Source organism: Triticum dicoccoides, chromosome 2B (genome assembly GCF_002162155.2).
Source record: "Triticum dicoccoides isolate Atlit2015 ecotype Zavitan chromosome 2B, WEW_v2.0, whole genome shotgun sequence".
Taxonomy (NCBI): Eukaryota; Viridiplantae; Streptophyta; class Magnoliopsida; order Poales; family Poaceae; genus Triticum; species Triticum dicoccoides.
The window spans coordinates 815,314,020-815,337,286 of record NC_041383.1 but is presented as its reverse complement, the minus strand read 5'-3'; the positions used below and the strand labels follow the sequence as shown (position 1 = coordinate 815,337,286).

The window sequence follows — 23,267 nt, the reverse complement described above, 5'->3', positions numbered from 1 at the left end:
ATGAAATTTTCTCACTCGTAGCGATGCTTAAGTCTGTCCAAATCATGTTAGCAATTGCCGCATTTTTATGAAATCTGGCAAATGGATAAACAAAACTACATTCCTTAATGGATTTAAAGAAGAGTTGTATATGATGCAACCAGAAGGTTTTGTCAATCCCAAAGGTGCTGACAAAATACGCAAGCTCCAGCGACCCATCTATGGACTGGTGCAAGCATCTCGGAGTTGGAATATACGCTTTGATAAGTTGATCAAAGCATATAGTTTATACAGACTTGCAGTAAAGCCTGTATTTACTAGAAAGTGAGTGGGAGCACTACAGCATTTCTGATAAGTATATGTGAATGACATATTGTAGATCGGAAATAATGTAGAATTATTCTGCAAAGCATAAAGAAGTGTTTGAAAGGAGTTTTTCAAAGAAAGACCTCGGTGAAGCTGCTTACATATTGAGCATCAAGATCTATAGAGATAGATCAAGACGCTTGATAAGTTTTTTCAATGAGTACATACCTTGACAAGATTTTGAAGTAGTTCAAAATGGAACAGTCAAAGAAAGAGTTCTTGCCTGTGTTACAAGGTGTGAAATTGAGTAAGACTCAAAACCCGACCACGGCAGAAGATAGAAAGAGAATGAAAGTCATTCCCTATGCCTTGGCCATAGGTTCTATAAAGTATGCCATGCTGTGTACCAGATCTATTGTATACCCTACACTGAGTTTGGCAAGAGAGTACAATAGTGATCTAGGAGTAGATCACTGGACAGCGGTCAAAATTATCCTTAGTGGAATAAGGATATGTTTCTCGATTATGGAAGTGACAAAAGGTTCATCGTAAAGGGTTACGTCGATGCAAGTTTTGACACCGATCTGGATGACTCTAAGTCTCGATCTAGATACATATTGAAAGTGGGAGCAATTAGCTAGAGTAGCTCCGTGCAGAGCATTGTAGACATAGAAAATTGCAAAATACATAACGGATCTGAATGTGAAAGACCCGTTGACTAAGATTCTCTCACAAGCAAAACATGATCACACCTTAGTACTCTTTGGGTGTTAATCACATAGCGATGTGAACTAGATTACTGAATCTAGTAAACCCTTTGGGTGTTGGTCACATGGCGATGTGAACTATGGGTGTTAATCACATGATGATGTGAACTATCGATGTTAATCACATGGTGATGTGATCTAGATTATTGACTCTAGTGCAAGTGGGAGACTGAAGGAAATATGCCCTAGAGGCAATAATAAAGTTATTATTTATTTCCTTATTTCATGATAATTGTTTATTATTCATGCTAGAATTGTATTAATCGGAAACATGATACATGTGTGTATACATAGACAAACGGAGTGTCACTAGTATGCCTCTACTTGACTAGCTCGTTAATCAAAGATGGTTATGTTTCCTAGCCATAGACATGAGTTGTCATTTGATTAACGGGATCACATAATTAGGAGAATGATGTGATTAACATGACCCATTCAGTTAGCTTAGCACCCGATCGTTTAGTATGTTGCTATTGCTTTCTTCATGACTTATACATGTTCCTATGACTATGAGATTATGCAACTCCCGTTTACTGGAGGAACACTTTGTGTGCTACCAAACGTCACAACATAACTGGGTGATTATAAAGGTGCTCTACAGGTGTCTCTGAAGGTACTTGTTGGGTTGGCGTATTTCGAGATTAGGATTTGTCACTCCGAATGTCGGAGAGGTATCTCTGGGCCCTCTCGGTAATACACATCACTTAGGTCTTGCAAGCATTTCAACTAATGAGTTAGTTGCGAGATAATGTATTACGGAACGAGTAAAGAGACTTGCCGGTAACGAGATTGAACTAGGTATTGGATACCGACGATCGAATCTCGGGCAAGTAACATACCGATGACAAAGGGAACAACGTATGTTGTTGTGCGGTTTGACCGATAAAGATCTTCGTAGAATATGTAGGAACCAATATGGGCATCCAGGTCCCGCTATTGGTTATTGACCGGAGACGTGTCTCGGTCATGTCTACATTGTTCTCGAACCGTAGGGTCCGCACGCTTAAGGTTTCGATGACAGTTATATTATGAGTTTATGTATTTTGATGTACCGAAGGTTGTTCGGAGTCCCGGATGTGATCACGGACATGAAGAGGAGTCTCGAAATGGTCGAGACATAAAGATTGATATATTGGACGGATATATTTGGACACCGGAAAGGTTCCGGATGAGATTGGGATTATACCGGAGTTCCGGGAGGTTATCGGAACCCCCCGGTAAGTATATGGGCCTTATTGGGCCTTAGTGGAAGGGAGGGAGAAGGAGCAAAGGAGGGGGGCGCCCCCCCCAAGCCCAATCCGAATTGGGAAGGGGGCCGGCCCCCCTTTCCTTCTCTCCTCCCCCCTCTTCCTTCCCTCTCCTACTCCTATTAGGAAAAAGAAGGGGGAAACCTACTTGGAGTAGGTTTCCCCCTCCTAGGGCGCGCCTCCCCTTAGGCCGGCCCCCTCCTCCCTCCCTCCTTTATATACGGGGGCGGGGGGCACCCCATAGACACACAAGTTGATCATTGTGATCGTTCCTTAGCCGTGTGCAGTGCCCCCCTCCACGATATTACACCTCGGTCATATTGTAGCGGTGCTTAGGCGAAGCCCTGCGACAGTTAAACATCAAGATCGTCACCACGCTGTCGTGCTGACGGAACTCCTCCCCGTGCCTCTGCTGGATCCGAGTTCGGGGTGCGTCATCGAGCTGTACGTGTGTCAAGAACTCGGAGGTGCCGGAGTAACGGTGCTTGGATCGGTTGAACCGGGAGGACGTACGACTACTTCCTCTACGTTGCGTCAACGCTTCCGCTTCGGTCTACGAGGGTACGTAGACAACACTCTCCCCTCTCGTTGCTATGCATCACCATGATCTTGCGTGTGCGTAGGAATTTTTTTGAAATTACTACGTTTCCCAACATATGTCAAATCCACAGTACCCCCGGAAGGCCTGCAAACCACACCCACCGAGATTGTTGGGTTTTCAAACAGTCTGGCCGACTCAACGCCGAACACAAGGGGCTCGACGCATCAAGCGAGGATGATGATAAACCCCACCAGCAGAGCACCGGAAAACAAAAGACTTTCCCACAAGAAGTCAAAACAGTAAACTCACTTCATGTGATAATACGGAAAAACAATGCGGCACCTGCTAAGATGGGTCTCCCACGGTCTACCCCAGCGGAACCTCGAGATTGGATGTCAAAACCAATCACTTTTGACCACCTGGATTATTCCAAAAGTGTTCGAGACGCAGGATGGACTGCTCTGATATTGGATCCTATAATCGACGGACTACAATTTACAAAAGTCCTGATGGACAGAGGCAGCGATTTAAACCTGCTATATCCAAACACAATCCGCAAGTTGGGGATAGACCTTACTAAAATTCGACATAGCCGCACTTCCTTTAAAGGAGTGACGCCAGGCCCTTACGCCAAGTGCACAGGCTCCTTATTACTAGAAGTTGTGTTCGGGTCACCGAACAACTCCCGACGCGAAAAACTAATCTTTCATGTCGTCCCGTTCAAAAGTAGCTATCAAGCACTATTGGGACGTGAAGCTTTTATCCGCTTCAACGCCATACCACATTACGCGTCTCTTACACTTAAAATGTCCGGTCCACGTGGCATCATTTCATTGCGAGGGTCATTTAAATACCCCGGACACGGCTAGACGAGTTCGGCATAAATAAGCTAGGGGCTCCCTAGCCGCACACCCCTTCACAAGGGGCTGTGCGTATAAGCAACAATGAGCTAATATAGACTCCGCTTTACTCATTAATATTTTTCATATACTTTTTCTTTCGCACGATTTCCTTTCAAACTAAGTTCCTCTCTTTTTACAGATGAACAACGTGCACACCCGTCCAGGATAACGGCACAATGGAGACACAGGCGCAGACGTGCAGTAGGGACCCGTCGCAAGGATTCTTTTCAGATTAAGACCCTACGTAAACCTTTTTTACTATCTCTTGTTGCTACAATCCCCTGGTTTCTCATTATAACCAGAGTGGAGCCTGACGTTTTGGCATCGGCCGCGTCAGAGGACCTTGCCCGTACCTGGACACTAGGGGCTTAGGGCATTGTTCTGCCCATTATTATAAAGACCGAACACCTTAGGGAGTGTTCGGCGTCTCGAGTTAGGCTTTATATGCATCAGCTCCGAATCATGTCTTTGGTCAAATATTGGGTTTGCCCGGCTCCTGTGTTTTGCTGCCTTACGTTCCGTATCATCGGCTAACGCGACACCAGGAGAACTACTGCGATTGTGCCCCAGTTCGGCTGGGCGAGCACCTCAGTAGAGAAAGCCGAAAACTGACTGTCATGATACAACGAGAGACTGGTCAACCACTCGATCGACCACCCGAATGTTTAGAATTCCTTCGCTTTGACGAAGGACCATTTCCCAGTCAGGCACACACGCGCCCCAAATTCGGAGAGCGCGGTGCCCCCAGGGGCTATATCGTAGCCCCACCCTCGAACTCCAATGGCTAAGTGAAAGTGATAAAGCATTATAGTCCGGTTGCCTCGTTTGCTACGCTACCACCTCCTCAACAGGACCGAGACGTCGGATTAAGTGTGAAAATGCGCTATTTTTTGCGAACACCCCCGCACCTTGTGCGTGGGGGCTGAAGCCGAAGACTGCCATCTTTCAGGTTATACACACGTATACATAAACGGCCGCATAGGAGATATTTCAATACTTGGAACGCACAAGTATAAAAAGCGATTACATCATAACCATTGTTTTACAAGATAAAACGTTCATTTGAACGTGACATTTTTCGAGCACTGCGACTCTATTACACGAGCACCACGCATAACTTCCCCAAAATAGTGCTCGGCGGGTAATCGGCTTTCGTCCGAACCCTGGGTTGCAACAGCGGTGGCATCCATCTCTGTCCAATGTGTCTTCACACGGGCAAGGGCCATCCGCGCACCCTCTATGCAGGCCGACCGCTTCATCTCCTTAATATGCGGCACCGCCCCAAGAAACTCGTGCAATAAGCCAAAATAGCTTGTCGGCTTGGGCCTCTCCGGCCAGACATGAGTCACGATATCTGTCATGGCAAGTCCAGACAACCTATTCAGCTCAGCCCATTCGGCCAACCGATCGGTCAGCGGAAGTGAACGATCCGGACTATGGAATTGAGACCAAAATAGCTCTTCCGTCTTGTGATCCTTCTGACTTCGGAAGTGCACAACGGCATCCGCCGCACTCGCCTCTAAGTCCATATATGGATCCCCGGACCCCACAGCTGGCCAAGCTGGGCATACTTTCGATCCGTAAACCTGCGGCGTAGTAGAAAAGGCTTACCAGCCACAATGTCTCCGGCCTGACGCAGCTCCTCCTTCATAGCCCGCATTGCGGAACGGGCATCCTTGGCTTCGGCGGTGGCCTTCCCTAGGTCTTCTCGCTCCAATAGGCGCTCCTTTTCAAGAGCCTCATTGCGGTCGGTAGCATCCTTCAATTTCACGGCCAATTCGGCCATCTCTTCCCTGCTTAGGCAGTGTGCAGCCCTTTCGGCTTCTAACTCCTCGGCCGCCCTCGAGGCAGCCGCATCACTCCTTCTGGCTTGCTCCTTGGCTTGAGCAAGTTTGGCCCGAAGGCTCTCCACAGCAGCAGCACCATCTGCATCAAGCGTAAATATTGTAAGAGGTGGGCTTTAGCTCCCTTAAATAGGTGACTGCGGAGAATTAATTTACCTTGCGACTCGTCAAGTCGTTTGTTGACTAGCGCGATGTCTGCATCTGCCGCATCGAGTTGCCGCATTAATTCGGCAACACCATCAGTCCGGCTAGCCCCCGGACTATCCGCCACCTGTACAGGAAAGGCGACTCTCAATACCTGCGATTTTGATCCTCGGCACGCTGTCGCTTTCGACAACCTACCGAGTCTCAGGGGCTACTATCTATACAGGGCGCACTTCCATGTGCAAAACTGTCAAACAAGGCGCATCATTTTTACGTACCTCAAAACCCGCCAGCAAACTCCTGACGGCATTATGCAATCCGCTTTCGGCGGACGAAATCCTTCCAATCACCGTACTCATCAAGGCACGGTGGTCTTCTGAGATGGACGCCCTCTCAAGCAGATCCTTCAGCTCCCCCGGCCGAACACTAATCGGCGCCGAACTCTTCGGCTCTGCCGGGCTCGGGGATACCCTCCGTGACGATACTTCAGGCTCGTCCGCCCTACCCGACGGTGCAGCAGACGGAGGCGTCTCGCTCTCCATCATCTTTGGACGAAGATCCCCCGAAGACGAGCTCATCTGAGAAGGTCGCAGGTCCGAACTACAAGGTAAAAATTTTGGTTATCCTCAGAAGTACAAATAGGGATGTTTCTTATTAACAAACTCCCCCTTCTTTTACTCACGGCTCGCTGGAGGGCTGATTCTTTAGAGAAGACTGTGCAGCCAGGGCCTCCCCGGACGCAGGACCCTCTGGTGAAGATTTCTTCCCCTGCTTAGGGGCTTTGGCCTCCGGGTTTTCGGAGGCGGTCCTCTTCTCCCCCTGGAGGGAGGGATTCTCGATCCCCCTTCTTCAAGCGCCCCTTGGGCGAGGCGGTAGCTCCTCTGTTTTCCCCTTCGCCTTCTTCTGAAGGCGCAACCTCCAACATTCTCACCAGCACGGGCTCCGGCGCGGTCTCTGGCAGGGGGGCCGGACACCGTATCAGCTTTGCTTGCGCTATCCACTCCTGTTGAAGGATAACGGGTTAAGGGGCGAATCATAGAAAGGCGAACAAATGGTATGTCCGAACACTAAGCTACTCACTTGAGTATCCGGGCGATTGCAGCTTAGGCCGGCGTCCTCGGTCAATTCCGGACACACCTCCTGTGATCCGAAGAACAACTTGTACATCTCCACGGGTGTCGCACCCATGAAGTGTTGGAGAATCCATGGTCCCTCCGGATTGAACTCCCATAGCCGGAGAGGACGGCGTTTGCATGGGCAAGAGACGCCTAATTAGCATGACCTGCACCACTACGACCAGATCGATCTCCCCTGCTTGGAGGTCTCGAATCCGGCCCTGCAATAGGGGCACGTCTTTTGATGGCCCCCAATTGAGCCCTTGGTTGACCCACGACATCAACCGTTGTGGAGGTCCCGAGCGGAATGGAGGCGGCGGCTTCTGCCTGCTGCCCTTTGGAATGGTGATATAGAACCACTCCTGTTGCCACAAGCCGAGCTCCTCTTGGAAGGAGCCCTCGGGCCACGAGGCATCGGCCCTCCTGCTTACGGCCGCCCCGCCGCGCTCTGCTTGACGCCCCCCGATCATCTTCGGCTCCACATTGAAGGTCTTCAGCCACAGGCCGAAGTGGGGGGTGACGTGAAGGAAGGCTTCGCAGACGATGATGAATGCGGAGATATGGAGGATGGACTCCGGAGCCAAGTCGTGGAATTCCAACCCATAGTAAAACATGAGCCCTCTCACAAAAGGATCCGTCGGGAAGCCTAAACCCCGACGGAGGTGGGATACAAAGACGACATACTCGCCGGGCTCGGGGGTGGAGATGGCCTACCCTTCGGTGGGCAACCTGTGCGAAATCTCGTAGGACAGGTACTTGGCTTCTCGCAGCTTTAGCACGTCCTCCTCCATAACGGAGGAGGGCATCCACCGGCCCTGAAGGTCGGAGCCGGACATTGTTGAAGGTCCGAAGCGCTCGAATCTGGGGCTCTGGGTGTTGGAACTTGGAGCGAGGAGAAGATTCAGTGGAAGATTGAAGAAAAGGAACGAGCCTTGGTCCTATTATAAAGAGGGAGAATACCAAGAGCCGTCTCCGTGACCGTTCAGGACTCGCCTTCGATAGAGGAGGCATGGCGACGGGCGCGGTTGGGTTACCCATGTCCGTATTGATGAGAATCCCGGAATAAGGGGAACACGATCTCTGCTTCGATAAGACGTGCCAAGGAAACCGCTTCGCTAAACGCGCTGAGACGGTATAATAAAAAAAGATTCAAGTAAAGGCTTGGTAGTGGTGTGACGTCATGCCGCAAAATACGTCAGCAGATTGAACTTGTGTATATATTATTCTCTCTACGGTGGAACGTGGAATTTATTTTGCAGAGCCGGACACTATCCTGGTGTTCACAATCTTCTCTAGATTATTCAAAGGAGGAACCCGCCTTGCAATGCCGAACATTATGCGCGCCGGACTTATCGTCATTGAAGCCTGGTTCAGGGGCTACTGAGGGAGTCCTGGACTAGGGGGTGTCCGGACAGCCGGACTATCATCGTCCGCCGGACTCCAAGACTACGAAGATACAAGATTGAAGACTCCGTCCCTTGTCCGGATGGGACTTTCCTTGGCATGGAAGGCAAGCTTGGCGATACGGATATGTAGATCTCCTACCATTGTAACCGACTCTGTGTAACCCTAGCCCTCTCCGGTGTCTATATAAACCGGAGGGCTTAGTCCGTAGGACATAACATACATTACAAAAATCATACCATAGGCTAGCTTCTAGGGTTTAGCCTCCTTGATCTCGTGGTAGATCCACTCTTGTACTACCCATATCATGAATATTAATCAAGCAGGACGTAGGGTTTTACCTCCATCAAGAGGGCCCGAACCTGGGTAAAACATCGTGTCCCTTGTCTCCTGTTACCATCCGCCTAGACGCACAGTTCGGGACCCCCTACCCGAGATCCGCCGGTTTTGACACCGACATTAGGGTTGCAGGGTGGGGCGTTAAAGGCCATCTGAGTGGACTATGAGCATTTGGTGTTGTGCTAAGTCTAAAAAATGATGCAGAGGTAAGAGGAGACCGGATCACCTTGATGTAGCCCATTTTGCAGTTAATCCAATTTTCATGGACACCACCCAGGAGGACCACCGTTTTACCGGAGGAGAGTGGTGTGTGAATCCAAGAGCACCAGGCTGGTTGGAAACCCATGTGTGTAAGAATGAGGAGAAGCGAGTACCAAACAATGGAGTCAAAAGCTTTATGGGAATCGTGTTTTGAAGATCATAGTGGCGCCTTTCTGGAGTGATTCCACACAAATAAAGTTCTCCAGGATAGACATGCCATTGATGAATCCAGCTTGATCACCATGAGTAAGGAGGGGGTTAGGGGGTTTAGACTGGTAGTTAGAAGCTTGGCAGTGGCTTTGGCAGGCAATTTTTGAGAGGGGTGTGTCAATAGTCATTGACATCTCTACCAATGATGCCCTTGCGGAGGAGAATCGTATGTGCTCTATTTAAACCCTCTACATGAACAATCTTCTTGTGAAAGTCCCAAAAGAAGCGGAGAACTATGTATTTTATGAAGTGTTATTACATTCTATAGAAACTGGGCCCAGAACCATCTATTGTAGGGCTAACATTAGGGTTCATATGTAGAAAGGCATAGTACACTTCCTAGTTGGACAAAGGGACATCGAGTCAGGAAAGTTGTGGAATGGAGGTAGGGCAAATGTCTTGGAGGGAAAAACACCAAGAGGTGATTTTGGGGGTACAGATGAGGTCGTAGTGGTAGGATTTTAGGAAATTTACCTTTTGGTCGTGTGAAAAGAATTCGAGGCCATTGAAATTTTAAATTGAAGATAATACATTTATAATTCAAAACAATCATTCGTTAACTAAGAAGTACTCCCTACTTTTATGTTTGTAAGTCCAGGGCCATCAAGCTCGATTCACTAATATTAGGATGTGCAATTAATTACGCGTGAAAAACACCCACTCCATGTAGTAGTTCTTTTTCGAAAAGGAGGTTATCCCCCGGCCTCTGCATCAAAACGATGCACTCCATGTAGTAGTTATCAGTTGTATAACATGATCAATTGATTTATCCATTGCAAGCACAAGTTTTTTTTCAAAAAGGAGGATGACCCCCGGCCTCTGCATCTGGAAGATGCATACGACCATGTTATTGATTATTCTTGAGGACCTTACAAAGTGTAACAACAATATGCCTGAATCTGCCATCTTGGCGGCATTTGCCGCTACTCCTATCCAAATGATGAAGGGGTGCAAGCTGGGCCACATACCCATACCTCTCACATAAGCCTAACATCTAAATCCGGAGGCCCCGACCGAGCCATATGCTGGGTCAGGGGCTCAAACCGGTCTGACACACTCACATGTGTCATTGCCGCCATCTTCCACTGGTCCATCTTCAGAGCAGATTGAGGTGACAACCTTGACAGGTCCTCCGCCATCGATGCCACCACGACGCCAAACGACGACCTCCACCTACGTGAGCCTTGGCAGGTCCTCTGCCATTGACGCCACCATGATGCCAACCGACGACCTCCGCCTACGTGACTCCATCTCCAAGCAACGGACATAAATCCATGCTTGGAAAGGCCACACCACCGCTGTCGCCCACCACCCAAAGGCGCCACCCAACCCCAAGGTTCCTAAAGCGACGCCTTCAAGAAGGGAACGGCGTCGTGAGCGCCGCGGCCGCCCAACAGAGTTAGGGCTTTCGCCCGGGAAACCTAGGGGAAGGTGAAGTGAGGATATCAGTCCGTACCGACACCTCCAAGGGGGGGAAACGGCGCCCTCGGGCGTCACCATCGGCGCGGCCGGTCATGGCCGGCAAGGGATTTCTCCCGAACTAGATCTCCGCCACCAGCAGCTGAAGGAAATATGCCCTAGAGGCAATAATAAAGTTATTATTTATTTCCTCATATCATGATAAATGTTTATTATTCATGCTAGAATTGTATTAACCGGAAACATGATACATGTGTGAATACATAGACAAACACAACGTCACTAGTATGCCTCTACTTGACTAGCTCATTAATCAAAGATGGTTATGTTTCCTAACCATAGACATGCGTTGTCATTTGATTAATGGGATCACATCATTAGGAGAATGATGTGATTGACATGACCCATTCCGTTAGCCTAGCACTTGATCGTTTAGTATATTGCTATTGCTTTCTTCATGACTTATACATGTTCCTGTAACTATGAGATTATGCAACTCCCATTTACCGGAGGAACACTTTGGGTGCTACCAAACGTCACAACATAACTGGGTGATTATAAAGGAGTACTACAGGTGTCTCCAAAGGTACATGTTGGGTTGGCGTATTTCGAGATTAGGTTTTTTCACTCCGATTGTCGGAGAGGTATCTCTGGGCCCTCTCGGTAATGCACATCACTATAAGCCTTGCAAGCAATGTAGCTAATGAGTTAGTTACGGAATGATGCATTACGTAACGAGTAAAGAGACTTGCCGGTAACGAGATTGAACTAGGTATTGGATACTGACGATCGAATCTTGGGCAAGTAACATACCGATGACAAAGGGAACAACGTATGTTGTTATGCGGTTTGACCGATAAAGATCTTCGTAGAATATGTAGGAGCCAATATGGGCATCCAGGTTCCGCTATTGGCTATTGACCGAGAATAGTTCTAGGTCATGTCTACATAGTTCTCGAACCCGTATGGTCCGCACGCTTAACGTTACGATGATAGTTCTATTATGAGTTTATAAGTTTTGATGTACCGAAGTTTGTTCGGAGTCCCGGATGTGATCACGGACATGACGAGGAGTCTCGAAATGGTCGAGACATAAAGATTGATATATTGGAAGCCTATGTTTGGACATCGGATGTGTTCCGGGTGAAATCGGCATTTTACCGGAGTACCGGGAGGTTAACGGAACCACCCGGTGACCTAATGGGCCTTATTGGGCCTAGTGGAGGAAGAGGAGAAGGGGCCAAGGGGCAGCCGCGCGCCCCTCCCCCTCAAGTCCGAATAGGACAAGGAGGGGGGCGGCGCCCCCCCCTTTCCTTTTCCCCCTCTCGTCCTTCCCCCCAAGTCCTAGTCCAACTAGGGAAGGGGGGAGTCCTACTCCCAGTGGGAGTAGGACTCCTCCGGCACGCCTCCTCCTAGGGCCGGCCGCACCCCCCCTCCCCGGTTGCTCCTTTATATACGGGGGCAGGCGGGCACCCTAGGACACACAAGCTGATCTACGGATCGTTCATTAGCCGTGTGCGGTGCCCCCCTCCACCATATTCCACCTCGGTCATATCGTCGCGGAGTTTAGGCGAAGCCCTGCGCCGGTAGAGCATCATCATCATCACCACGCCGTCATGCTGACGGAACTCATCCCCGACACTTTGTTGGATCGGAGTCCGGGGATCGTCATCGAGCTGAACGTGTGCTGAACTCGGAGGTGCCGTACGTTTGGTACTTGGATCGGTCGGATCGTGAAGACGTACGACTACATCAACCGCGTTGTCATAACGCTTCCGCTTACGGTCTACGAGGGTACGTGGACAATACTCTCCCCTCTCGTTGCTATGCCATCACCATGATCTTGCGTGTGCGTAGAATTTTTTTTGAAATTACTACGTTCCCCAACAGCAGCACCTTCTGTACAGAACCGGCGACCAAGAGGAAGCGCGGCCCGACCAGGCTGGCCCGCACGCCGAACATGGGAGGAAGGGACGCGTAGATCACGCACACCGATCGCCGCAGAAGCCGCCGCCGGCCGCCAACAACCACCGTATCCCACTGCCCGCGTGGCCGGGACACCATATCCACCACCCGCACGGCTGTTAGCCGGCTGTGCCTTGCCAATGGAGTCGCCGCTCCAGATCCAGGGTGTCCCACACATGAGAAGGGCAACCGAGGCCTCACCGCCACCATCCTTGGTGCCCCGGGCTTGCCCGACGGCTGCCTCAGGTGGCGGCAAGGGAGGGAGGAGGGAAGGGGTTGAGGAGGAGGGGCGGCTAGGGTTGGGAGGAGGAGGCGGGCCTGAGGAGGGGGAGGGTGGAGGTTGTGCTGACATTGCAAGCACAAGTGTTGTCTGCCATTATACATTAATTTTTTTCGAAAAGGATTAATAAGATAAGTAGTTATCTCCCTTGGAAAATGTCGAATTGATTCTCAGACCTCACAAACTCGAACAATTAAAGGGAGCACTGTTGGAGATTTCATAGTGGATAAAGTGTTAGAATTAAAGCCTAATTGAATTTACTAAAGATGTGTAACTAAATTACCATGATTTTTTGCAATTTAAAGGAAGTAGAAACTTTTTATGATGTAGAATATTGAGATTTTGTGAAAGACAAGGAATTTCCCTATCCGTCCATTCCAACCTAAATAAAAAATTGACTACTAACTGTAATATAAGAAACAAGCAGTTTCTATTGTATTTTAGCTTACGGTTTGAGAACATATAATTTGAAGTTAAAACGGGTGACATGCGATTGTATGAATTTAGGAAAACCACAATATTATTTTCTAATATCTATTACAAGACATTCATATTTGTGTCTGAGTTATATTCGTCCGATGAGCCTGACATCTCATTAAGTTTCTCTCATGTACGTATGAAAATCATGGAATTAATAAATGCAAGTGTTAGACATGTTCACATAAATTTGATAAGTATCTCATAAATCCATTTCAGAAGCCGATTGGTAAGGTGTGGGAAGCTTTTTTCCCGTCGTTACTGATCTGGTTTAGAACATTTCTTCAAATTATACACATAGAAAATGTTTCTTGCAGTTTTGGAAGTGTTATTTACTTATTTATGGGTGGACCATTAAGCAAACGTTGACAACTAATTTTTTTTACATGTGTAGGGGTATGGCATGATCACTCTAGCATCTGTGCTCACGGCACATCCATCGTTGTCGGGTGACACCTCTTCCCATCCTTTGTCGCTGCGGGTGGCGTTCTTCGACAGCTCCCTGTACGTCATCGGCTCATCGCCATGGCGCAGGGCGCGGACAATCCAAATGCATTGGCCTTTGCCGCTGACCAGTTCGATCCCAACCACCCCAGGGAATGCGCCGCCCGCAGCTCCTTGTTCAACTGGTGGTACTTCTCACTGGCTGTAGGTATCACTATTTCTGTTGGTGTAGTCGGCTACATACAGGAGAACATTGGCTGGGGAATTGGGTTTGGCATGCTCTGCGTCATCATGCTCGGTGCCTTCGTTGTCTTCTTCCTTGGCACCCCTACATACCGCCTCTATGCACCCACTCCCGGTGCAGAGAACCCCTTTGCCCTCCTTGCTCGTAGCCTTGCCGCGCTAGCCCAACATGACAATGCCACTTCGAGCTCATTGCTTGGTAACAAAAAAGAATACCAGGTAGAACAGAAAGAGGATGCGGTAAAAAAGGAGGAGGCGCGTGGCGTGGTACGATTGCTGTCTATCTGGGCGGCATGCCTGGCATATGGTGTGGTGTTTGCGCAGTTCATGACACTCTTTAACAAGCAGGCCCGAACCCTGGACCGCCGCATCTTTGGCAGCTTGGAGTTACCGCCGGCAGCGCTTCAGATGTTAGGGCCTGCAACAACTCTGTTGTTCGTCCCCATATATGATCGTGTGCTGGTGCCAATGCTCAGGCGCGTGACAGGCACCCTGTCGGGTCTGACGCTACTACAGCGCGTTGGCACGGGCATGACGCTGACCCTGGCTACGATGTTGGTGGCAGCATTGGTGGAAACACGGCGCCTTGAGACAGCACGCGAGCATGGGCTGGTGGACAATGCTGACGCAACAGTGCCAATGTGCTGGGCGTGGTTGGTGCCACAATATGTTTTGATCGGGGTGGCAGGCGTGTTCGCGGAAGTCGGGATGCAGGAATTCTTCTACGACCAGATGCCCAGTGAACTACGCAGCTTGGGCATGGCCCTCTACTATAGCGTGATCGGCATGGGCAACTTCATCAGTGGCGCTCTAATATCCCTGATCGACCACATCACCAGCAGCGGTGGTGGCGACAGCTGGTTCGCGGACAATCTCAACCGTGCTCACCTCAACTACTTCTACTGGCTGCTTGCCGGCCTCAGCGCCACTGAGCTGGCGCTCTTCCTCCGGTGCGCAAGCACCTACGTCTACAGCCACAAGAGGCTCCGCTGAAGCAAGGACCTACCATGTACTACAAAATGCAGAGCTCCTGCCATTCCCTTACAAAAATGTTGTTGTATACTGAAATTTGGGACGATAAATTATGAGCGCGTGTCTACAAATCCAGGTGATCGATGAGCTACAAAGAATTTCTCACTCCATGATTTGGGTAGATAGAAATGTATATCCGCATACACCAGCGCTATATTAATTAATATGGTAGTACTTGGCATTTCACAAAGCACATTTCTACATGCTGATTTTTCTTAACTATCGAAAGCATCCACTTGGTTTGGTCAACAGCGCCACATTAATCGTCTTGGGACTATTAATCACGTGGCAATACTTAACTTAGCAGGTCTACTCTTGCTGCCTGCAACGACGCTTAAGTTAACTGTCATCAGTGCTCGGTGCAGTGTGCGTATCTTACTTAATCTGCACTTGCCGCCTGCAACGCTTCCTACTTGATCGTAAGTAACTACTACCTACTACAATGCAGTGTGAGTATCTATTGGAGTGCGTGATGTATAATAGCTTCCCAGTTGCTAGATCCAATATCGATATCTCCGCTCTCCAAAATTCAAATCCAACACCTTACTGGACGTCCACTAGCTATGCGCCACCACACATTTTATCGAGATCCGTGCAGCAATTTTCCAGAAAGAACACTCAACTGATCACAGTTCATGTCTTCAAGCCCCTAACAGTTTGCAAGGAAACAACTGCGTACACAATCTCTTTTTTATGGATAGGACCATGCTGAGCATCATCATCCAGCATATCCAAGTCAGGGCATTTGGTCTCTCTCTCAACATGAACTAATGATGGTAAACATTTTTAGAAAATAATATGAAGCAAATTTTCAGTAACAATCTGGAAAGAAACAGAATTAACAAGCCCTGGTTATGTACGCATTATTCAACTAAAATTAAAAAATATATCCAAAATCCTTCACGGTTTCGAATCACCGGTAAACCACATATATACATCGTGAACATGAAAAATATTTCCACGTGTTAAATCCACATCACAGATCATTAAAACACGGAATCCGGAGCTGACAGCATTCATACAAGATAAAATAAATTTCAGATCAGAGAGCGTTCAATGAAAACCCTTCCCTTTCGCAAAAAAGGAAAAGAAAACAAGAACTCTCCTTTTTTTTTGAAAAGAAGGATTACCCCCGGCCTCTGCATCTGAGCGATGCATGAGGCAGACTGCAGCGAACGGCAATACGACTACTAGTTGCGTTACGGGGTATTGTAGAGCGGTGATGAGGGAGAAGGAGAAACAGAATCTGGATCTGATCAGGGTGAAACAGAGACGCTGCATCTGGGCTTTGGGGGATATTGCATGGAACTGTGATAGCTGCAGGTTGTAAGTGCAAACAATTGCCATCAGCCCTTGGATGTATATTGGATGGATAGAATAGTTAGAGGACGTGCGACTAAACCAGACTCCCCAGCCCTATCTCGATTGATTGAGTGAGGGAGTGAGTGCCTCGATCCGCTATAAAATGGCAGCATCTTGGACGTGAGGAACCCACACTCTCACTCCCTCACTCACTCCCTCACTCATTAGCAGAGGCTCACTGAGCTTTGACCGATGGCGTCGAGCGGTGCAATCGTGTTGGCCATGGTGGGCCTCCTCGCCGCCGTGCTGGTGAGCCCTGCTGCGGCGGCGGCGGCGGAGGAGTTCATCTCCATGCCCACCGACGACGTCGGCGACCACTCCTACCGCGTCCACGCCACGTTCTGCCCCGACCTGGAGAGGATTGTGCGCGACAAGGTGGCGGATGCGCGCAGAAACGACATCGGCGTCGTCGCCGGCCTCCTCCGCATCTTCTTCCACGACTGCTTCCCTAACGTACGTTGTTGCCCGTGCTCTTACTTACTACTCCTCTTTTTTTTTCGAAAAGGAGGTTGGAACCCCCGGCTTCTGCATCATTACCTACTCCTACTATTTATCAAGTATAAGTATGTACATCTTGTGTATCCATCGTGCAGGGCTGCGACGCGTCGCTCCTGCTGGAGACAAGTCACCTCTACTCCAGCGAGCGGGACCTTCCCCAAAACAAAGGGCTGCACGAGGGCGCGCTCCAACTCATCCAGCGTATCCGCGATGCCGTGCGCGACGCCAAGTGCACGGACGTGTCGTGCGCCGACATCACCATGCTCGCCACCCGGGATGCCCTCATGATGTCCGGGGCACCAAGGTACGACGTGCACCTTGGCCGGAAGGACAGCAAGCGCCCTGCCTCGTTTGCCGAGGTCAGACGCTTCCTGCCCGCACGCGATGCCAAGATCAAGGATCTCATCCGGGTCTTCGAGGACCGCGGCTTCAACAAGGGTGACCTAGTCGCGCTCTCCGGCGCACATACCATCGGCAAGGCAACCTGCCCGAGCCTAGAATTCCGCACCGGGGAGCCCGCCTGGTTCGTCAAGGCAATCAAAGACAATTGCCCCAGATCAGGGGACAAGAAGCACATACTCGATGTTACCACCCCCGACGTGTTCGACAACAAGTACTACGGCAATCTCCTCCTAGGGTTGGGTGTGCTTGGCACCGACATGGAGCTCCTCCAACACCAGGAAACAAGATTTTTTGTCGAAAGCTGGGCCAAGGACGAGCATCTAGGGTGGTTCCATGGGCACTTCGCTGCCGCCATGAAGAAGATGGCAGATTTGCCTGTGGACCCCGACGGCGAGTACCGCGACAACTGCTTCAGGCCCAAGTCGTTTGTGAGGAACCTCACCGCAGACGGTTTCTCGGCCTCGGCTTGAGAGATCATCGGCTCAGATGGATCACCAGCCGATCGACCGCATAAATTAATCTGCATCCGTCGACCGCACGTCATGCCATATGTGCATGTAATAAGAGCAGTACGCCTAGCTTATCTTTTGTTTGATTGCAGTTAGCTTTTGTATGCCCACCTAGTCTAGAGCCACTCGGCCTGTGGGGCCTTGTATCCTCTCAGTTCAACAACTATTCCAGACAGCTTTCTGTTGTTGGGAGCTGCTCTCAAGTTTTATCTTACAATTGTTTTCCATCCTTTAGGTTTTACGCCTGTTTCTGTCATGAAAATTAATGGAGATGTAAGATTGTGTTTTTTAGCTCATGGAGAAGTAAGTTATTATAGGTTTTCTTTTTTGCTCAAAGAGTAATAAGCTAATCAAAGGCAATGAGAGACCCAAACATCTGATGTTTTAGAGCACCGCAAAGAATTAATGTTGCGATATAGACCTGATCCGAAAATAACATGCTCCGTACTAGCCCTAGTCTCAGAGAAAGCGGTACTTTTCATAATACTTAAACTTTTTCTGCAAGGATAAATAATAGTAATCTATCAACAAGTATAGTATCGCAACAATTGTCAAAGCAAGTATGCGTTCCACATGCTTCAAACTTTCGGGTCGGGTTTCAGTTGGAAACTGGCTAGATCCAGGGACGGATAACATTATTGGTCTTTTTCACCTGTCTTTTTCTCCTCACAAACTAGTTCCATTATTATCCATGTGCTCCCTCTCCAAAGACCCTGATCAGCACAAGCTACTTGGCTAACAATAGCACCATCTCATCTTCGGACGTGAGGAACACACACAAGCTATTTTGCATCATGTTTCTGGTTAGTGTTTTTGCATGGTAGACTTAATATTTTCTACATTTTATCGTGATCGCTCGCCCATTTTTTGTCCCATTTCACCAGGACCTCCAGAATAAGGAGATTTGGAGCATATTTTAGAAAATCCTTTTTTAAATATGTTGATTGGACGCACGGGAACCTTCCTTACAAAGGGATGAACACTTGGGATGAAACCACGCACCGTTTGGAGGTTCCAGAAAAGAAGATGACGCGTGGTTGTATCGTGTGCTGCTGCCTTCTCCTGATCAACTATTTCCTCCCCGTGCAATCATGTCTATGAGATGATAAACAGAGAGACTCCACCATACGAAATAATTCCATGACGACCTTCATTGCGATCCATGCCATCTTCACTGGCACTCTCAAATCCATAACCGTGCAATCCAAGGAGCATGCACAAAACGTTTAATAGCACTTTTATTAAATTCGTGAACCTTTTTGCAACTTCATGAATTTTTCTAAATTTCTGAATCTTTTGAAACCCATGAACTTTTTATCAAATTCATGCGTGAATGTTTTCTCAAGTTCATGATTTTTTAACTTTGTGATTTTTTAAAAATTTGAGAACTTTTTCAATTTCCCCGAAAACCGGTCAGTGTCGATGACTTTCTAAAATTCTGTTTCCTATTTTTTTTTCCAAAAAACGCGTATGTTTTTTTTCTTCAGAACCAGTCGTTATTAGTTTTTTTCTGGGCAGTGAACAGCGAGCGCAGCCGAGCGAATATACTAATGGGCCGGGCCATCTCAGGAGCCCATCTCGAATACTTCGTCGTTTAGGCTATCTCTCGTCAAAAACAGAAAAGGCGATCTGTATCGTACTAGGAAATTCCTCCCTGGTCTAAAAAAAACCGATAGTGGGATGTTTTACACCATCATGTGGCCCAACCCATCAGGTCAACATGGACAGCGATGTTGGAAGTGTATTCAAAGGGGCGGTGCTATCTGGAGTCCGTTTTGGTGTAGTACGGGACTATTGGCAGGCTATCCGATGTGTTCTCGGACACTCGTCTAGGTTGAACACTATCCGGTTCTTCATCTCGCACCATAGATTTGGCGTTGCGCTAGGTGCTTCCATCATATCCACTCCTCTTGCTACCAAATTCAGACTCATCTTTGGTGTCCGAGTAAAACAGAGTGTGCAATGATGAGGGGTTACATTGCTGCGGTTATTTCATTGTTGGGCAAAATGGAAATCTAGGTGCAACAATAATAACATATCATCAAGCCTGCATATTTTTATGAATAGTAACGACCAATAAAAAAATGAATTAAAAAATCAGTTTGAGTGTTCTTTGTTATGAGGTCTGTAAATCCAAAACCCCGTCCTTTTCTTTGGCTTGAATGTTTTCTTTGCTGATGCAAAAAGATCGTAAGTGTTAAGAGTTGTTGTCAACTATTTCTGTTTCATCTTTCCTTTCCTGCTACACATATATTTGCAAGTGTTTATTTTGTACTGAGACCATGATGCCTTTTATTTGCTGTTCTTAATAGAATTTCAGAATCTACCCCGCTAGCCTTTACCAACCTAGTATGGGTGTGAGGTTTGTTCTGGCAGGGCGGATTGACATATCAGAATCTACCTCGCTAGCCTCTTCCTTGCACTGATGATGAGCTCGGCCCGATAAGCAAGCTCCAGCTCTGTGCTTCCCGCCCCCTCTTCATCCACCACCAAGGTGGCCTCCTGCAAATAGCACCCCATAGCAGCTTGTACCTATCCTCATTCTCAATCTTTCTTCCCACTTCTATCGCGGCAAGACCTCAAGAACATATCAAAGAAAAAGAGAACGAACGGCCTCTTGCAGCGCCACCAACACAATATTTATCTACCAGAAGTCCAGAACTATTGTTTCGGAGATCAATATCAAGGTTTTCTTAAAAGGATTTGCAACATCGTCGATTTCTAACTATAAAACCCAGCATAACGACAAATCAATATCAATGTAAATGTCTCTCACTACATGTAACGAACTAAAAAATACAACTTTTAACTAGTTCACGGAAAGAAATAAATATGTAGAAAGCTGCAGAAAAATGCCAAATGGTCAAGAGCAATAGCATGCAGCTGAATTGTTACCAAAACCAAAACGAGTGCCTTACTCCGTAGGCTTTCAAGATATTTTTCTACTACTATATACTAGTGCATTACACAGTATTTGGTTCTATGTTACTACACTCTTAATGTAAAGAAAGTAAAGTAGCGTATCATGAGGAAATGAAATGAACTAAAGGAGATACCATATTCCAAAGAGTAACTCATTGTGGTGTCTTCAATTTTTCTCAAAATTGCAATACACTCAAGCTATTTGATGCATTTTTCTCCAAAAATAACCAAGATAAGAAGACGTACTAGTAATAATCAGAGAAACGATACTGAAACATGTTCTGGGATTACATAGTAGAGTTCAATACTGCAGTAGTAAGTAGTAATACTGAAATCAATACGATATACTATATTGGTAGCACTGAAAGGAGCAAAATGTTTCCATCATGCCAAGCTCCCATGCAGCTGGTAGTTTCTGAAATCTTGATTCTAATGCCGATTACTTGGTAGGGTCAAGGACATGGCCCGCGAAAACGATCACTCCAGACCGCTCCTCCATGATGAGGAAACAAACGGGTGGTCGGCAACAAACGGAACCATGTCCGGCGGCAGACCACCACCAGAAAACCCGCGCATGATCGAAGCAGCCTCGGTCCCTGCCTCGTCCACCTTGATGATCACCTTCTGCATGGCCTTAGTCACGAACATGGGCCTCCGCATGTCAGGCTTCTGGAACATGCCTCGCAAGTCACCCACGTCGCGAGAGAACGGCAGCGAGAGCCCCAGCCGTTGGAGGTCCTTTCCAAGGTCCCAGTCAAAGGAGATCTCAAACTTGGGCAGCGTAACCTGGACATTCACCACCATCGTCTTGGGTAGGATGCTCTGCAGGTAGCTTGGCGCAGCGGTGATCATGTCCACCATGTTCGCGATGCCTAGTTGTTCATCGGGGAGGAAGAAAAACATGCTGAACTGAGTGTCATCAGCGTCGACAGCTGCAGCGGCGCCTGGACCGCGGCGACGCTTGAGAGGAGCTGCGTGGGCGGCATCTGCCTTGGTTTTCCATGGGCCCAGATAGGGAAGCTTGAGCACCTTGAAACCATCCACGCAAGAGATAAACTGGGATTGAGAATACTTGCTCATGAACTTTGCCTTGACGCAGCTGCCGTCGAGAAGGTGAAACTGGCGAGTGGCGAGGCGCCGTGTTGGCCCGGTGGAACGGATTGCGCCACAGGCCTTTGAAGTAGACCGCGTTGGCGACCACGAGGGCGGTGTCAGCTTTGATGTCGCTTGGAGAAAAGAGGGAGTTGATGAGGTTGTTGGTGGCCTTTTTCACCCAGTCGTTCATGATCTCCACTGCTTCCTCCGGCTGCACGGCAAAAGAAATTTTAATAGAGATCTCATTATAAATTAAATATGATGGATCAAAGGGTATGCACAAATTCAATGAGATCGAATTAAAGAACAAAATATGCAATATGGTAGTGTAGGCCTGCCTGGGATTAGTAGTAGCATGGACTTACAGCGTCGGCGAAGTTGACGGTGCGAGCCTGGGATTTGTAGGACTTGGTGGCAACATCCCGGAACGCTTTCTTGAGCCCGCCGCAGGAAGCGTCGACCCAGACACCGCCGCCGAAGAGCACGCAGGGGGCGCTCTCGTCCTCCATCTGGTCGGCGAGGACGGTTTCCGCCACGCGCCGCACGAAGGCGGCCAGATCAGCCGCCGACGGCGCGCCGAGGAAGCTGAGCAGCTGGGCCTCCGTGGCACCGCGCGCCCCCGCGGTAAGCAGCGCAAGCACCGCGTGGATCGACAGAGGCGAGAACGCTATGTTCTCGCTCTTGCCGCCGAAGCCGTCTTCCGCGAGGTGCTTGGCGAGGCGGAGCGCCAGGGCCGTCTGCCCGTCGCGGACTGCGTCGGCCATGATCGATAGTCGTGGTTGCGAGGTTGCGATCGAATCGGTGGTGACTGGCTATCGCGTGCCACGGACGCACTTGTACCATATATACACGCAAGCTAGCTATCGCGTGCCACAGCTGACGATGTGTTCAACGGCGCCGCTTCAACTTTCGAGGTCCATTATTACCCCGCGTCTGTCCGTTCACCTTTCAAGGCACCAACAATTTCGAGGTAATAACCCGATGAACTCCTCCAAGTCACCCAAATGTATCTTTTTCCCAGATGGACTGAGCAAAAAGGAAAATCACGGGTTAATTAGTATTGATAGTATTGCGTACGTCGCCGTGATCCTAAACCGCCGTGCGAATGGCTTGGCTGATGACACGTCTCAGAGCATGTGAAAGTGGTACAAAAAAAAAGAGCTTTCCCTTAACGTGCCACATCATTTGGAAACACCCATGGAGAAGAACAAGCCACGGGAAAAAAAAACAAGACTAGTTACACTCATTAGTATACAAATGCCCGGCCTTATTTAAATTCTTTTTGGAAACACTCATGTTTGTCATCCAACAAGAAGCATTCATCATATCACTCCCGTGCCATTGATGCATTTTTCATCTCAAGGTTGAGTTTCTTCCGAAATCAACAGCTGAACGCAACAACCAAGCTGATCTTCTCTCCGCTTTCCCCCGTAACCCTCGTCGGTTTCTCCCGCATTAATCTCACATTCCCCCACACCCCATATCGCATGCCCACTATGCAACTATATCATCGAGCTCGCCCCTCTTTCGATAGTTGCGCTCACCATTGTGCATGATGGC

General features: G+C 48.5%; 1 protein-coding gene and 2 pseudogenes across 1 annotated transcript; 2 read left to right on the top strand and 1 right to left on the bottom strand.

Moving 5' to 3' along the window:
* LOC119361540 overlaps positions 1 to 14,880 on the top strand; it is a 38,492-nt pseudogene extending 23,612 nt beyond the window's left edge.
* A 1,524-nt stretch (positions 14,881 to 16,404) lies between these two features.
* LOC119366555 (peroxidase 31-like) lies at positions 16,405 to 17,986 on the top strand. Its single transcript, XM_037632310.1, has 2 exons — positions 16,405 to 16,734; positions 16,875 to 17,986. Exons 1-2 carry the CDS (start codon positions 16,474 to 16,476, stop codon positions 17,649 to 17,651), a joined length of 1,038 nt encoding a protein of 345 aa, XP_037488207.1. The 5' UTR covers positions 16,405 to 16,473; the 3' UTR covers positions 17,652 to 17,986.
* Positions 17,987 to 20,983: 2,997 nt separating this feature from the next.
* On the bottom strand, positions 20,984 to 22,471 carry LOC119368973 (annotated as a pseudogene).
* Positions 22,472 to 23,267: the final 796 nt, after the last annotated feature.

Bases quoted from the DNA above. Each gene is read 5' to 3' on its own strand.
- LOC119366555 (XM_037632310.1), top strand. From the start codon at position 16,474: ATGGCGTCGAGCGGTGCAATCGTGTTGGCCATGGTGGGCCTCCTCGCC. The intron at 16,735-16,874 runs GTACGTTGTTGC...TCCATCGTGCAG, and splicing joins TCCACGACTGCTTCCCTAAC to GGCTGCGACGCGTCGCTCCT.